The sequence below is a fragment of the Sturnira hondurensis genome, unplaced genomic scaffold (genome assembly GCF_014824575.4).
Source record: "Sturnira hondurensis isolate 20B ecotype Veracruz unplaced genomic scaffold, ASM1482457v3 Scaffold0022136, whole genome shotgun sequence".
Classification (NCBI taxonomy): Eukaryota; Metazoa; Chordata; class Mammalia; order Chiroptera; family Phyllostomidae; genus Sturnira; species Sturnira hondurensis.
In genome coordinates this window covers 9,389,544-9,405,810 of record NW_028094767.1, presented here as the reverse complement: position 1 = coordinate 9,405,810, position 16,267 = coordinate 9,389,544, and the positions used below count along the sequence as shown (strand labels likewise).

The 16,267-nt window shown below is 35.7% G+C and overlaps 1 protein-coding gene across 1 annotated transcript in view; it reads right to left on the bottom strand.

The window, feature by feature from the left end:
* Positions 1-3,526: 3,526 nt before the first annotated feature.
* Positions 3,527-16,267, bottom strand: part of LOC118978731 (protein eyes shut homolog) — a 213,878-nt gene continuing 201,137 nt past the window's right edge. Inside the window, exons 6-7 of the mRNA XM_037034346.1 lie at positions 4,156-4,412; positions 3,527-3,540 (exon numbers count right to left, since the gene is read on the bottom strand). Coding sequence (XP_036890241.1) covers positions 3,527-3,540; positions 4,156-4,412 — 271 coding nt within the window. The remainder of the gene's footprint in view (positions 3,541-4,155; positions 4,413-16,267) is intronic.

The following is a 16,267-nucleotide window of genomic DNA, read 5'->3' as shown; positions in this document are numbered from 1 at the left end:
ATCCCCAGATACTCTGCCCCACCCAGTTTATAGGCCCAGCCAAGCTGCTTTTCCATATGAATGGCTGGTCTTGGCTCCTGCTTTACAACTTCCTAAATCCTAGCAAACAAGCAACAGCTGGCCTCAGTGAGCCTCAGGCTGGCAGTAGCAGTAGCCAGCCTAGATTCACAGCTGCACTTCATTTTGGAAATCCAAGCCCAGCACAAGTAGCAGCCATCTCAGATTGCTTTATAGCTTAGGCAGGGTGGCCCTGGTAAAAACACAGGTGGGGGCTGACCTTGGCCTGTACCACCTGGGAAACCCCCAGGCCAGTGCACACAGTAGACAGCTACAGACCATGTCAGAGAGGCAGGTTTGTTGGTCAGTAGTCACCTCTAGTGCTTGCAATTGACTGGCTTGAGTAAATTCCTTCCATTGATTGTCCAACAGCAACCTGAAGTAGGAGGGTATACTCAACTGGGAAGAAGAGCACACCTTGATGACCGAGTTTCAGTGATAGGGGAGGCTATACCACTGGACCCTGCAGGACACCTACTACATTAGGCTACACTACAGAGTCAAGGCAGCTCTATTTAACATAGAAACAAACACAGGGAAGCTGCAAAAATGAGGAGACAAAGAAACATGGCTCAAATTCAAGAACAGACCAAAACTTCAGTAAAAGGGCTAGAAGGAATGGAGATAAGCAAACTATCAGATGCAGAGTTCAAAACCTGGTTATAAGGGTGCTCAAGGAATTTAGTGAAGACTTCAACAGCATAAAAATGATCTAGTCAGAAATAAAGGATACACAAACTGAAATAAAGAACAACTTACAGGGAAATAAGAGTAGAATGGATGAAACTGAGAATCACATCAATGGTATGGCACATAAGGAAAGAAAACACGACCAATCAGAAAAACAAGAAGAAAAAAGAATGCCCCCCAAATGAGGATAGTATAAGGAGCCTCAGTGACAACTTCAAGTGTTCCAACATTTGCATCATAGGGATACCAAAAATAGAAGAGAAAGAGCAAAAAACTGAAAATTTATTTGAAAAATTAATGAAATAAAACTTCCCTAATTTGGTGAAGGAAATAGACATGTAAGTCCAGGAAGCACAGAGAGTCCCAAATAAGATGGATGAAAAGAGGCCTCATGCCAAGACACATCATGATTAAAATGCTAAAGGCTAAAGATAGAGAATCTTAAAAGCAGCAAGAGAAAAGAAGTTAGTTATCTGCAGGGAAGTTCCCATAAGACTTTTGGCTGACTTCTCAAAAAAAAACTTTGCAGGCTAGAAGAAACTGGCAAGAAATATTCAAAGTCATGAAAAGCAGAGATCGACAGCCAATATTGCTCTGCCCAACAAAAATAACATTTAGGAAGGAAGGGCAGATAATGAGCTTCCCAGACAAGAAAAAACTGAATGAGTTAACCACTACCAAATTATTATTATATGAAATATTAAAGGACTTAATTAAGAAAAAGGAGATCAATACTATAAATAATAAAATGACAAAAAATACAAATCTATCAACTGAATCTAAACAACAAACTAAGCAAAGAAGAAGAACAGAGATAGAACCACAGATACAAAGAGTGGTTGATGATTGCCAGATGAGATGGGGTAAGAGGTAAGGGAATTTAGAAATACAAATAGATAGTTACATAATAGCCACGGGGATGTAAAGTACAATATAGGAAATGGAGTAGCCAAAGAACTTACATACTTTACCCCTGGACATGAACAATGGTGTGGGCATTGCTTGGCAGAGTGGGGGTGCTGGGTGGAGGGAGGGCAAAGGGATAAAATCAGGACAACTGTAATAACATGTGTTGCCACCCTTCAAGGCCAGGCAGGTTCATGGGATTCATGCAGACAGAAAAATATTCACAGAGCTGTTGGGATGTCTGGCATGCCTTTATTCATGGGTGGGCAAGCAATGCACACTGCAAGCTATGTGTCTATGTGCATGTCTCATGTCATGATTCTTGTTCCCCAGCGTGGCACCCAACATGGCACTTGTCACAGCCCTTGTGTGTCTTTCACCGTCATCACCCACAGAAGGGAGTCCCTACCTGTTTAAGTATTAAAGGGGAAAAAACCCATAAAACTGCCAGAACATAACATAACATACATAACATAACATAACATAACATAACAATTCTGCACATGCGGGCTCATTTCATGTTATGGGAACAGTTTATCGGACCCAGTCTCAAAACTATAAGAACACTGGTTATCAGGCCCCTCCAAGGCTATGGGAACTCTGCTTCCCTTAGCTACACAGACACCTGGGTGAGGAAGCCAGATTGCTTCCACTTACCCTACATAACATAATCAACAAAATATAATTTAAAACATATGAATTCAAAAGCCTATCTCATAGATTACCTGTTCAAAACAGAGTTTTTATTAAAATTGAGAAAATAAATTGCTACTCCACAATAAATATTTATATATTAGTTACATTCTGATAATATATTAATAGGACAAGTAAAGCGCCATGGAATAATCCTGCTGAATAAAGTAGCCTGATATTGAATAATTTTTCTAAAAAAATATTTAAATTTTGTACTTCATAATTACTGAGGTTTGCAGGGCATCAAATGCTCTTCCTCACATTTTGTCCTAACTTGTTTTTCCTGCCTCATTTCCGAAAACATTTATGCATAAGCTCTATATGCCCACACTATATGTTTTATACCAGTGCCATTTTTGCAAAATAAAGTTAGCAATAGCTTTTTAGTTTCTAGTTACAGTCACTCAGGAGGCCCAGAAGCTCCTGTCATAGACATAGGTGCTAGGATTTGCCTCTATATTCTTATAATAGATTACCTGATATAATCAGGAAGTTTTAAAGGACTTATAAAAATAAAGACAAATAGATTTGACTAAGATAACCAATTAGTTAATCTTGTCTAAGCTGGCCTTTTTAGACCAATACTTTTTGGAGTAAATTAGTGTTGTCCTTATCTTTGAAAGACTCCTATTCTAGTAGAGTCATTTACAAGGAAAGAGACACGAACAAGTGAGTATTAGGAAATAAATACTTGTTGTACATCTCTAAACACAGTGTGATTTGTATATTGTCCTTATGGTATAGTCCAGTTACAATAAAAACCCTATGATGTGCTAGTTTTATGGCAGAAGCATTACCGTGAAGATAGTAATAGATTTTGTGTAGTCAGCAGTCCATGAGCAGTGACCTTTTACCCAGACTACTTGTGCATTAATCAGGTCTCTTTTAGTTACAACTGAAGAGATCTCAACCAGGCATCTTTAATGATTATGAGTAAAATTATTGGCTGATGTGACCCAGGAAGCTAGCAGTATCCTGGCTTCAGGTATGGATGGTTTCAGGAGTTCCAACAGGTCTGTTTATTCTCTATCTCTTCCCAGAGTTCTCTCTCATGGTACAAAGTAGCCACCACAGTCATATGATCCTATTTTAGCAATCTAAGCAGAAAGAAGTAATGTTTATAGATAGGTCCAGGAGAAAAGTAACAGTGAAGTATTTGACTACCCTAGATGAGCTATTTTCAACCTTTTTCATCTTGTGACACATAAAAAATAATTACTAAAATTCTGCAGCACACCATTAATATATTTTATTTTTGGCTGATATGAAAAAATAGGTATAGTTTTGAACGAGTCATACAGGACAACTAGTATCGTATTGGCTGTTGTTATTTTTTTTATTTGACAATCTAAGGGAAAAGGGTAAGTGCCCCTGACTAACTAATCAGGTATTGCACATTTTAAAAGCTCTGTGGCACACTAGTGTGCCCCCAGTGGCACACTTGTTGGAAACCACTGCCCTAAATGAAACCTATGCCCATTTCTAACTAGCTGCTATTGTCAGGAACAGGACATGGGCAAGATCACTCAGAAAAAAGAAACTGTTAACAAAGAATGAGAGAGGATTTCTGAGAGAAGGAAAAAGAAGAGCCCAAAGCTACAAAGTTTCACCCTATTCCCTTTCCTCCATTGCTATGTAAGTTAACTTTTAAAATTATTCCCCCAGTATATTACATACTTGGATTTGGAGTCAAATACTGCCCCCATCCGCCAATGTATATAGGTTTTCTCTCATGCATTCTTAAAAAGCTGTCATCCACAGAGAAAACAAAACACAAAATACAATATTAAAACAAGTATAAGCTCTTACCTTCTCTACAAATACAATGATTCCCATCCACCAAAGTCAAGCATGTTGCATTGTTTCTGCAAGGGTCAGTGAGTGGATCACTGGGGTTATAGTGTTGATGGCAAAATTTTCCAGTATAAAAGGGTGGGCACAGGCATACAAACTGCCCGGGGATGGTAGATTCATGACAAAGAGCTCCATTCATGCACGGGTCAGAGTCACATTCATTTATTTCTTCACTACAGTTTTGTCCAGTCCATCCAGATGTACATTCACAGCTGAAATAAAATTTTAGGAAATATGAACAATGCTGATTGAAATTTATTCTTTGCATTTTCCATGTAATTACTACCTTGAATTAATAAGTGGAAATTTTTATTTATGACAGAACTGAGAAATTATATATGCCTTAAAATATTGTTTGCCTATTTTCTTGAGACAATTTAAGGTATATTACTATAAAACTGACTACACTGGCTGAAATGCAATTTAAGAAGCATTTGGTAAATTGCTAACAAAAGTAGGTCTCTGAGACATGTCAGAGACCTCTAGTGCTACCAATTTCAACTTTAGCAACTCGTCGAGCTGAATTATCCATTGAGAAAATTTCTCAATTATTTATTTTATGTAAAACATGTTTTACCAATGACATTGCTGTTTATAAGTCTCAGATGATATTTAATTTAATGTTTTAGGGACATAAGACATATTAATATTCTTAATAGTATCAGAATATTTATAATAGGGTGTTCCTTTATGCTTCTATCTTTGTTTCCATTTTGTATGCTTGAATAACATCTTTCCTATTAATATATGAATAATGTGGAAAAACTGAAGAGAAAACAAACAAAAAATAAGGCATTTAGATCTTGTCTATGTATAACAGACTTTGGCTCCATTCAATCCTCAGCTATCTAGTATCTGTTACTCTCTTAGAAATTTTTTACTTCAAATAGCATTTTGGCCAAACATCTTCTATCAACCTAGGCTACTACTGAGTTCTGCTACTGAAAGTAGGAGAATTCTGACAGGTAACACAGAAAAAGGTGTTTTCCACCTAAGTATTATTCAAATAAGGGAAATGGACAATAATGAAACCTGCCAATATGGGTGAAATATGAGGATCATTAATCAACTGGTTGAGTGGAAGTCAACCCAAAATGGTGGGTAGATTCAGAGACAGAACTCCTGTCAGTCTGTGGCCAAGGCAGAGCTCCAAAACTCAAGTAAATATACTATTTGGCAAGTAATAAATCACGAGACAAGGCATAGAGGGCATTAGAAGTATTATTTTCAGAAAATTATTATTTTACTAATACATTAGATAGTTAAGATAACTTGAAAAAAGTATTATATTGCTGAAAAATTTATGTAACTTAATTCATGATAGGTGATGTTTTGCTAAAAAAGAAAAAGGGGGGAAGGGGGAAGGGGGAGGAAAGGAAACAAGGAAGAAAGAAAGAGAGAGAGAGAGAAAGGAAGGAAGGAAGGAAAGAAAGAAAGGTGGGGAGGGGGAAAAGAAAAGAAACAAAATTTAGTCTTAAGTGTCAAAACCCCAGGAGTACCTAGCCCATTCTATTTTAATAAATATAGAGGATACTAATAGAGTGAGTGGGGATAGTTGAATGATTGGATTACACTGTACTTAAAATTCTAAGTAGATATGGCATCCACTGAAATTAAAACTAAAATAAATAGGGGACATGATGGCTTTAGGCATAACTGACTAATGATGCATTTAGTAGTTCCATAAGATTGAACCCAATATAAAAAAAAGATAAATTTTATGCCTTTTTTTTTAATTTGGTAGCTTGGAGACAATGATTGCTATCATGCAAATTTAATATTTCTTTTTTTTAAGTTTTTTTTAAATATTTTATTTATTTATGTATCTTTTTTTTAAAAGAGGGGAAGGAGAGAGGGAGAGAAATATCAATGTATGGTTGCCTTTCGTGCATCCCCTGCTGGGAGTTGGCCTGCAGGGAACAGGCCTGCAACCCAGGCATGTGCCCTGACTGGGAATCGAACCTCGATCCTCTGGTTCTCAGGCCCGTGCTCAGTCCACTGAGCTACACCAGCCAGGGCCTTAATATTTCTTTGCAAGGTATGTTTGTCAAAAGAAACTTTACAACTGAAATAATTCATACCTTTGAAATATTAAAAAATTATGAATATACTATTTCTTGAAAGAATGAATAAAAATTCTTGATATTTTCATCTCCTTTTCTAAAATATAAAGAGATTATTTTGATGGCTATTCTCCCAAGTTTGCCTAGATAGACCTGCTTTAGGCCTACCTCTCTGAAAAAAACTTTCTATGGTGCTAACTGTTCATCTTTGATTATCTCTAATATTCCTAAATGAAACTGAATATTGTCCAAAAAAGATTATATTATCACTTATTTACTAACCCTGAACACGACTCCACCTTGCTCTCAAATTCACTTGCCACAACCTTTAGGAAATCATCATGTATACTATCTTGCATTGTAAATATTTCCATGGTTTATTCCTATCATGAAGCTTATGGCTCCTCGATATATAAGAATTTTCCATTTTTTATTCTCATGTATATAATATGCATATGTTAAATATATAGATATTAATATGTAATTTTTAGTTGGAATCATATAGACTTACCTGAATTCTTTCTTTTGAAATATTGGTGACAAGACAGCTTAATAAAATTGGTAATCTCAGAGAATTGTAAAAATTAAATGTGATAATGAATAAAAAGTATATGTAGTTTCTGACATCGTCAATGCTTAGCCACTTATAGTGGTTACTACATGCTGCCAAAGAATTTTAAAAATCATTTGTTAATGCTTCAATAAAATATACATCTCAAGAATGGATATTGCTTTAATTTCTAGTGGTACTTTTCATTTATTGGTCTAGTCCTCATACATTAAACTGTCAAATAGGTTATCCAATTTGACAATTCTAATAAAGTGCCTAAGAAAGAAGAGAGATTCACATTCTTTACAGAAGGGATAGCTGAACGTGCTGAGCCTAAAAGTGACACACCCATTGTCACGTGGTTAGCAAACTTGAGAACTGAAACCCAACATCGCTTTCCCATTTTCTTCCCTTCCTTTATGTTTTTCTATTTTGCAGAATTCCATTGTACAACTATTCAACATTTTGTGAAATAATGTTAAAATTAGGAATAGCAAAATCCCATAAAATAGCTTCAGTGCATATATTTTATTTGTAGTCACTTGACTTCTAAGGGGTGTTACGTGAATATTTGTTTCCCTTTTCTCACATTTGTTCATGAGTATATAATTTCAACCAGACTACTTTAAAAGAATTCCTTGTTAATAACTGACAATGCTCAACTATTTAGCATATGTGCTGAAGATTTGCTTTATCTTCCCAAATAACAGGTGGCCTGAGATATCATGTGGTATGCTTACAAGGATCAAATCCTCAGGAAGTCATCTGGCCATATGTCAATGGGACTAATGATGCCAAGATGAAGCCTATGGAGATGAATGGATGTTTTGTAGAAAATAAAGTTCCAAGGAACAAAGTCACTACTAGTAACTAATAATCAGATCTACACATTTATTTGAATTTGCCTTTATACATGTCAGAAAAACTAGTTTTTGATGGATGCAAAAACATATTTTACATGAGAGCTTCAATCTGTTTTTTAGTTTGTACCATTCGGGATTGGGTGTGATCTAGCAGGATTTTCCAAAGTCACAGCTAGAAGCAGAATCTTTATGTATTAAAAAGAAAACAACAACAAGAAGAACAAAAACACAACTATGACTTTTCAAGTGTGTAGTTACCAGTAGGAAACACTTGAAAACTAATTGAGTAAGTGCTTAAAGTATATTTTAATTTGCTGTCTTCTCCAGTGAGGGGACAAAAAAGTCATTGGCATAAAATACATTGAATATCTTCTAAGTAAGAACAACATTTCAGTTTTTAAGTGTTGCTTTGAAGTACCAAAGCTAATAATAAAAAAATAAAGTAGACAACATTGTTATAAAATAAGGGGAAAAAGAAAATTAAATGAAAATTCATTATCTTCAAAAAACTTAGTAGATTCCAATTTAACTATAACTACTCTCTCTGCTTACTATAAATCTTGATATGTGATACACAAATATTATTCAGCAATACTTACCTATGTTTGAACCTGCTTATCTAGACTTATCTATACTTTGTATAAGCATGCCAGGTTTGTTAGCTATAAACCTATAAATACAGGTCTAACTATACATATCTTTAAAGACCTCTTCTTATAAAAATTAGCTCACTTATTGTTTGTTGCAGCCATTACTAGTATGCAAAATAAAATTCCAACCAAAACCAGTAGGTGAAAAAGACATTATACAACAGTACATCATAAAGTAGTTTTACATATTTAATGTCTTAAAAAATTAGGGGCACAGAAAAAGGAAGAAATAAAAAATACGGGTCACTCAACTATGTCATTCATTCTTTATATTATTGTTTTATTCACTATAAGATAGTCACTACTATACTTTTAACCACTGCAGCTTTCTTGGATAAAAACATGGGGAAACTTCTGGCTAATTTATACTGAAAAAATGTATTTCAAATAAATGATTTATATTAATATACATTAAATGTAGAAAGTAGTATTAAAAACCACTCTGAAGAACACCATGAAAATATTAAGATGTAAAAACACACAAGAAGATTGAGATGTGGAGTAAAAGGATGGAAGTGACCTCAAAAATTACAGCAAAGGGAGGTGAAAACAATAGCAACAACAGTTAATCTAAGTTATTTGGCTTCTACCCTTGAAAATGTTTCAGGTTTGCTGTTTTAAGTATGGTAGTAACAGAATCAGGTTCTCATAAAGTAGAAGGTGGGTTATAATAGGGAGAGTTTGGGAGCGTGAAGATCATTTAAGGAGCCGCTTAAATGATCTTAAGCAGATTTACTGCTGCTTTTATCAGCAATTTTTCTGCTGATAAAAGATTATTAGGGCCTAAACAAAAGCAGTAATTAGGTATACCACATTTGATACACATTTCCGATGAAGGCTTGAGAAAATATGAATAGTGAAGAGTATAACCTGATGAGACAGTAAGTAATGGGGACTTTGGATTTTAGTTTCAGTATTGCCAAGTGGTGCCATCAGGTAAGGTAAGGAAGACAACAGTGAGGATGAGCCAGGAAAAGAAAGTAGTAATGCTTAATATAGTAACTTAAATTAACTGCGTGATTTAAGATGCTGTCCTATGTATAGTAAAAAATTCAAATACAGAATTCTGTGAAAAAATCAAGGCTTGTGATAAAAATTTAAGGGCCATTTTAACAAACACTTCCAAGAATAATTTAGCATCAATTAAATTTAATATTGACCCTTTAAAAAAAACTAAAATGCAAACTTAATTTATTAAAAATATTGAATAACCTCACTGCATGATATAATATATACTTAAATATTTGTAGAATTTTACAATCTTTTGGAAAGTATAGTAGAAAATCCTGCTCGTGACATTATCTACAAGCACTTGATTAATAGAAAACAGATCTTCCTTTTATGGTTTTGTAAAAATGAAGAACAGATTACTGAGTATATATTCTAAATCAATTTAAGAATTTCTATTTTAATGTTGATAGAAAAATAATTTTTCTATTTGGTCTATTAATCCTCATTATATTTATGTTTTTTCCAAAGATATATTCTTTCTGTATAATTTAGGAGACACTATTATTTACCTATTTATAGATAAAATCTATGAATCATTTATTTATACTGAAAAATTAGTTTGTTTTTAAAAAAATTATTAATTTATTTTTAGAGAGGAGGATAGGAGGGAGAAAGAGAGGGGAGAGAAAAAGTGATGTGAGAAAGAAGCACTGATCAGTTGCCCCTTACGCGCTCCCAACCAGTGACCTGGCCCACAACCCAGGCACGCGCCCTGACTAGGAATTGAACCTACAACCTTTCTGTCGGCAGTACAATGCCTGACCCACTAAGCCACATCAGTCAGGGCTGCAAAATTATTTCCTATACATTTAAACTGTGATGTAAATAAACAGTTTGGGTATATCCTTGGTATATTTGTATTTTAATCATCTATGTGTCTCCACTATTTGCCAGGATTTAATCTCCTATGCTGTGTTAGAAAACAAGTGATCAATAGATCTTTTTCTTAGCAGTTGAATTTAAGCTACTCTCTAGACAGGTCTGCATCTCTGGAAATAATTCCAGGTTTTTCACAATTCCGATGACCCTTCATTTCATAGCAGAAAGTTGAAGTGCCAGGCAAGTAGAGGTAGAAAATACACTGGGTCAGCCTTCTGTTACTCACATTTAAAACCCAAAGTAAATCTGATGAAACGCTGTATTTTTGAGAAAACTCAAAATTCATACATTTAAATCTGGGACTAGAACATCAGCACCAGCTGAATTCAGGACGGTAAGAACAGTTGCATATTTATGCCATTATGATCATAATATGGAAACCATAGGAAAGGGGCATTTCACCACTGAGACAGCCACAAAATTATCTCTCTCTCTATCCTTCAAAAGTAGTAATATATATCAGCACTTAATACTCTTTACTAATTATAATCTTTATACATATGATGCAATTCATTATGAACTTGAAGGGACCAAAATTCTGCCACGTGAAGCTGTTTTGGAGATATCGATTTTAAGGTGTTCATTGGAAATGGAGGATTCAGAACCTTTGACCCTGAGCTTCAGAAACAGAAATCTGCTTCTGGAAGATCTTAGCATGCTGCCTTAGCCTAATTTGAATTAAATATAGTAAACAAGAGGGCTTCAGGCAGGTGCCAGTTGGATGGATACCCCTGGTGTCTCATTGTTTCTGAGTAGCCTAGCAAGGATTTTTCTGCCAATTACGTTCTGTTCTTCAACTACCTGTAAGTCATCTATTCTAGCTTTTGAAACTTAATACCTCTTGTTCTCCATCCCTTTTATCTTCTATCCAAAATGTCTTATATATCCCATGTTGCCTCACTGACTTCATGAATTTTCATGGATTTATCATGTCTATGTGAATTCTTCATGGCATGCATTAAAATTTGATTTTTCACCTGTTAATCTCTCTGTTAATTTGGTTATCAGTGCAGGCAGAAGAACTTAGAAAATGGGAGGAAAAAATATTACTATCTGAGCCTCCACAAAACTACAGCACAATTTTTGTTACACAATATCAAAAATATGTGAAAATAAAACTTCTTATGAAGAAAGCTAAAAAGTATTTAGAGATACAGAAATTATGGACCCATTATTTTATTAAAGTTTAAAATTAGCTCCTTCAGAAAAAATCCAAATAACACTCACAACTGCTTTTTGTTTTGTCAAAAGAGATATGAGTTTATAGGAAGAAATATGTGAAACACAAGGAAGAATGAAAGAGGGTGAAGGAAGGTAAGGAAGAGTAATCTCTTGTAAAAATGTCAGTCAAAGGTCATCTGTCTCACAGGACCTAGGTGGAATGTACTTAATATACGTATTGACCTATTTCATATATTTCATGTCCTGAATGGATCCTTCCTACACTTGGTTAGTCAGTTCTTGGGAGCTTAGAGAAATTGATGGTCCATGTGAACCAGAATAAATAACAATGATTATAATTAAAATGAAAAAAATCAAAAGCTTGGAGAAATGAGCACACTAGAGTACATGCTTCAAGTAAGGCCATAAAACTGACCTTACTCTGCAGGAGGGAGGGCCTGGAGATTACCCTTCTTATCGGAGAGATGATACATGCTTTTCAGAGGGGCACAAACTTCACTGAGAAATTTCCTATTGATCATCCCCTATAGGCCAGGACTGATTATACGAGATTCTGTTACCAAAACTGGCTCCACGTAAGTAACAGTGATGATAGGATTTTGGACTTTAAGAAGACCAGGTGGTCTTCTCCATAACCTTTTGAGTAAGAATGGCCAATGATAATGATCACCAAGGTTACAGAGATAGTAAAGGGGCCCCTGGTCCTCCAAGAACCAAGGAGACATAATAGAACACATTGTGTCTAAAGCAGAATAGGTTAACAGAAACAAGGATATTTCTTAATCTATACAATAAAAATATATCAACAATGAATATTTTTTCTCTTTTTTAATTGTTGTTCAAGTACAATTGTCTCCATTTTCCCCCACCATCCCCCTGACCCCAGCCATCCCCACCTCCCACCCTAGATCCTACCCTGCTTTGGCTTTGTCCATGGGTCCTTTATACATGTTCCTTGATGACCCTTCTTTCTTTCCCCCCATTATGGCCTTCCACCTCCCCTCTGGTTACTGTCAGTTTGTTATTTATTTCAACATCTCTGGTCACATTTGCTTGCTTGTTTGTTTCATTGATTAGTTTCCAATTGTAGGTGAGATCATACGGTATTTGTCTTTCACTGCCTGACTTATTTCACTTAGCATAATGCTTTCCAGTTTTATTCATGCTGTCACAAAGAGTAGGAACTCCTTCTTTCTTTCTACTGCATAGTATCCCATAATGTAGATGTACCATAGTTTTTTGATCCATTCGCTTATTGATGGACACTTAGGCTGCTTCCAGCACTTGACTATCATAAATTGTGCTGCTGTGAACACTGGGGCCCATAGGTTCTTTCGAATTGGTGTTTCAGGACTCTTGGGGTTTAGTCCCAGCAGAGGAATTCCCAGGTGAAAAGGCATTTTTATTTTTAGTTTTCTGAGGAAATTCCATAATGTTTTCCACAGTGGCTGCACCAGTCTGCATTCCCACCAACAGTGCACTAGGGTTTCCTTTTCTCTACAATCTTGCCAGCACTTGTTGTTTGTTGATTTGTTTATGATGGACATTCTGACTAATGTGAAGTGATATCTCATTGTGGTTTTAACTTGCATCTCTCTGATGGCTAGTGATGCTGAGCATCTTTTCATAAGTCTCTGGGCCCTCTGTATGTCTTTCATGGAGAAGTGTCTGTTCAGGTCCTTTGCCTGTTTTTAATTGGGTTTTCTGTCTTCCTGGAGTGGAGTCATGAGAGTTCTTTATATATTTTGGAAATCAAACCCTCGTCTGAGGTTTCATTGGCAAATATATGTTCATGTATGATTGGTTCCCTTTAGCTGTGCAGAAGCTTTTTACTTTAGTGAACTCTCATTCGTTTATTATTTCCTTTATGTCCTTTGCTGTACTGGTGAAAATATTGCTATGTGGAATATCTGAGATTTTTCTATGTTCTCCTTTAGCACTTGTATGGTTTCATGGCTTATATTTAAGTCTTTTATCCATCTTGAGTATATTTTTCTATATAATGTAAGTTGGTGGTTGTTTCATTTTTTTCATGTAGCTTTCCAGATCTCCCAATACTAGTTGTTGAAGAATCTATTTTTACTCCATTTTGTGTTTATGCCCCATTTGTTGAATATTAATTGACCATAGAGACTTGGGTGCATTTTTGAGCTCTCTGTTCTTTCATTGACCTATGTGTATGTTCTCATGTCAGTAAAAAACTGTTTTGATTACAGTGGCCTTATAGCACAGTTTGATAACAGGTATTGTGATCCCTCCTCCATTACTCTTCTTTCTCAAAATTGCTGCACTATTTGGGATCATTTATGGTCCCAAATAAATTTTGAAATGTTTGTTGTATATCTGTGAAATATGTCAATGGTATTTTTATAGGGATTGCATTGAATCTATAAATTGCTTTATATTTAGGAGGCTGGGGGAAGCACAACTAAAATTAATGAGCCTTTGTCCAGAGTTTAGACCCCAGACTCACTGGTGAAAGGAGAGGCCAGGGGCCCAAGAGAAAACATCCTATGACACCATGGCAATCTATAGTAATGATTCCACTAATAGGACCTATGGCTATTTACTTCATGTAGGAGAAAGGATGCCAAACATTTTGAGGTGGTTGGACATGAACTCACTTTGACATTGACATCTAGATTTCTGAAGCTTCATTTCCCTGATTTTAGAATGGTGCATATAGAGACAATACAATAAATGTACCTGACCCAGGTGTAGCTATAGTGGTTAGCTGGTTCCAGTCATCATTTCCCCAGTTCCTGAATATAAACAATCCACACTTGAACAGCAAGGGTTTAAGTCGCACCATTCCACTTATACTCAGTTTTTTTTTCAATAAATGCAGTCTGCCCAGAAACGAGATAAATAGTGTACCTGACCCAAGTGTAGCTCACAGTGGTTCTGCTGGTTTCCATATCATTTCCTCAGTCTCAAAATAAATATAGTCCACCCTTAAACAATATGGGTTTGAACTAAGCTGGTCTACTTATACTTGTAGTATGTTCAGTAAATACAGCCAGTCCTTCTTATCAGTGGTTACACATCTGCAGATTCAACCAACTGAAGGGAAAAATATTTTCAGACTTCCAACCATAGTTTTGTTACCACGAATTGCTAATAGAAGATGGGAAATGAAGTTTCAATAAGGATTTGGTTGAAACCATGGATATAAAGGGCCAACTGAAGTTAAGTTTTGGGGGAGTCAAAAATTTTACACAGATTTTCAACCCTTTAATTGGTAGAATGTTCACATCGTCCCCTACCCCTTTGGCATGGGAGTTAGAACTACAGAGAGTGCAATTTAGAAGACACAATCTGTCTCCCCATGAAATCCCCACCCTCCAGTCAGTAGTATAAATTAAAAATAACAGAGCACCCTCGGGAAAAACATAAATTGGTTGCACCTTCGGGGACAATGAGAGGACCTGCTATAATTTCATGGCAAGCCCCAGCTGATAAATTATAACATAGACTGCTAGGGTAAGAGCAGGACTGGAGAGATTCTAGGTGATGGTAAAGGGAATGTAAAGTGGGTAGCGGAGGAGAAAGATGAAGTTTATTAGTTATAGCCTGTGGACTAGCTGAAGGGGTAGGTGCTATAATTCATTATATTAATCATTTTCTTATAATTTACTGGAAGGAAAGAGGCTAACTAGAATTCTCAAGTAGCATCTTACAGAACTTATAAGAAGAAAATAAATCTGAGGGGAAAAGGTATGGTTTCCTTTATTTATTTGTTAACCTTTATAGAGGAGTATGATATTAAGAGATATAATTGCTTTGTACAAAAAATGGCACACTTTTAATGAGTACATATGAATAAAGTTGGACATGTGAATACACCTGTAATGTCATCACTGTCAGTAACATATTGATGTTACTGACATCAGTAACATATGATACAAACATATCAATATGTTTACTGTGGGTAAACATATTTATGTCCTTCAAAAATGTCCTTGTGTTCTTGTGTATATGTGCATGTGCATGTGTGAGTATATGTGTATATGTTGTGGTGGAACACTAACATGAGATATCTCTGAACATATTTCAAAGTGCACAATACTGTGTTATTACCTATAGGTGCTAGTGGATGCGTTCAGCCTAGGACTGAAATCCTCATTCCCCCAACTCCTGGGGAAGTTGGTGGCTGATAGCTATGAAAATCGACCTCAGCTGGAAAGAGGCACAGGCACTTCACTCAAAGTCACTTCCTTTTTCTTGTGACAGCTCACACCCAATGTTTGGTTGATGCAGGGGCACAGAGAGTAAGTCCTGTCCCTCGGTGTGGGACCCCTGGACTGGTCATCCCTGCTCCAGAGCTCCCAGTCGGAGTGGGGGGTTTCCATTGTCTCTCCACTGTAATCCACCTTCTCCTTCTGCCTCATCCAGCATCTTTAATTCTCCCACAGATGTTTTCTTTTCTTTCTCAAAAGCTTTATTGTGACATAAATAATACATGAAAACACGGCACACAATTCAAAAGCACCCCACAGTAAACTTCCAGCATGCCAATTTTCATGTCAGAGTTTGAGTCCTGGGGAATTAAGCCTATAATGCATTCACCATGAGTGAGTTCCAAATGCTTTTATTTTATTTCTAGAAATATATACACACAAGAGCACAAACATATGTCTTTGAAATTCTCTGCTTCCTTGCTTACAACAGCAAAAATTCAAAATGAACACAAATGTTAGTAATAGGGCAGTGGTTATAGTATCCAGAATAATTAAAATAAATAATATATTTTTATGTAATGAATTAGAAAAATACTCATTTCAAAATGCTAATATATAACTTATAAACTATAATATATGAACTTGATTTCAACTGTGCTGTAAGTTTGTATATATGCACTTCCATATA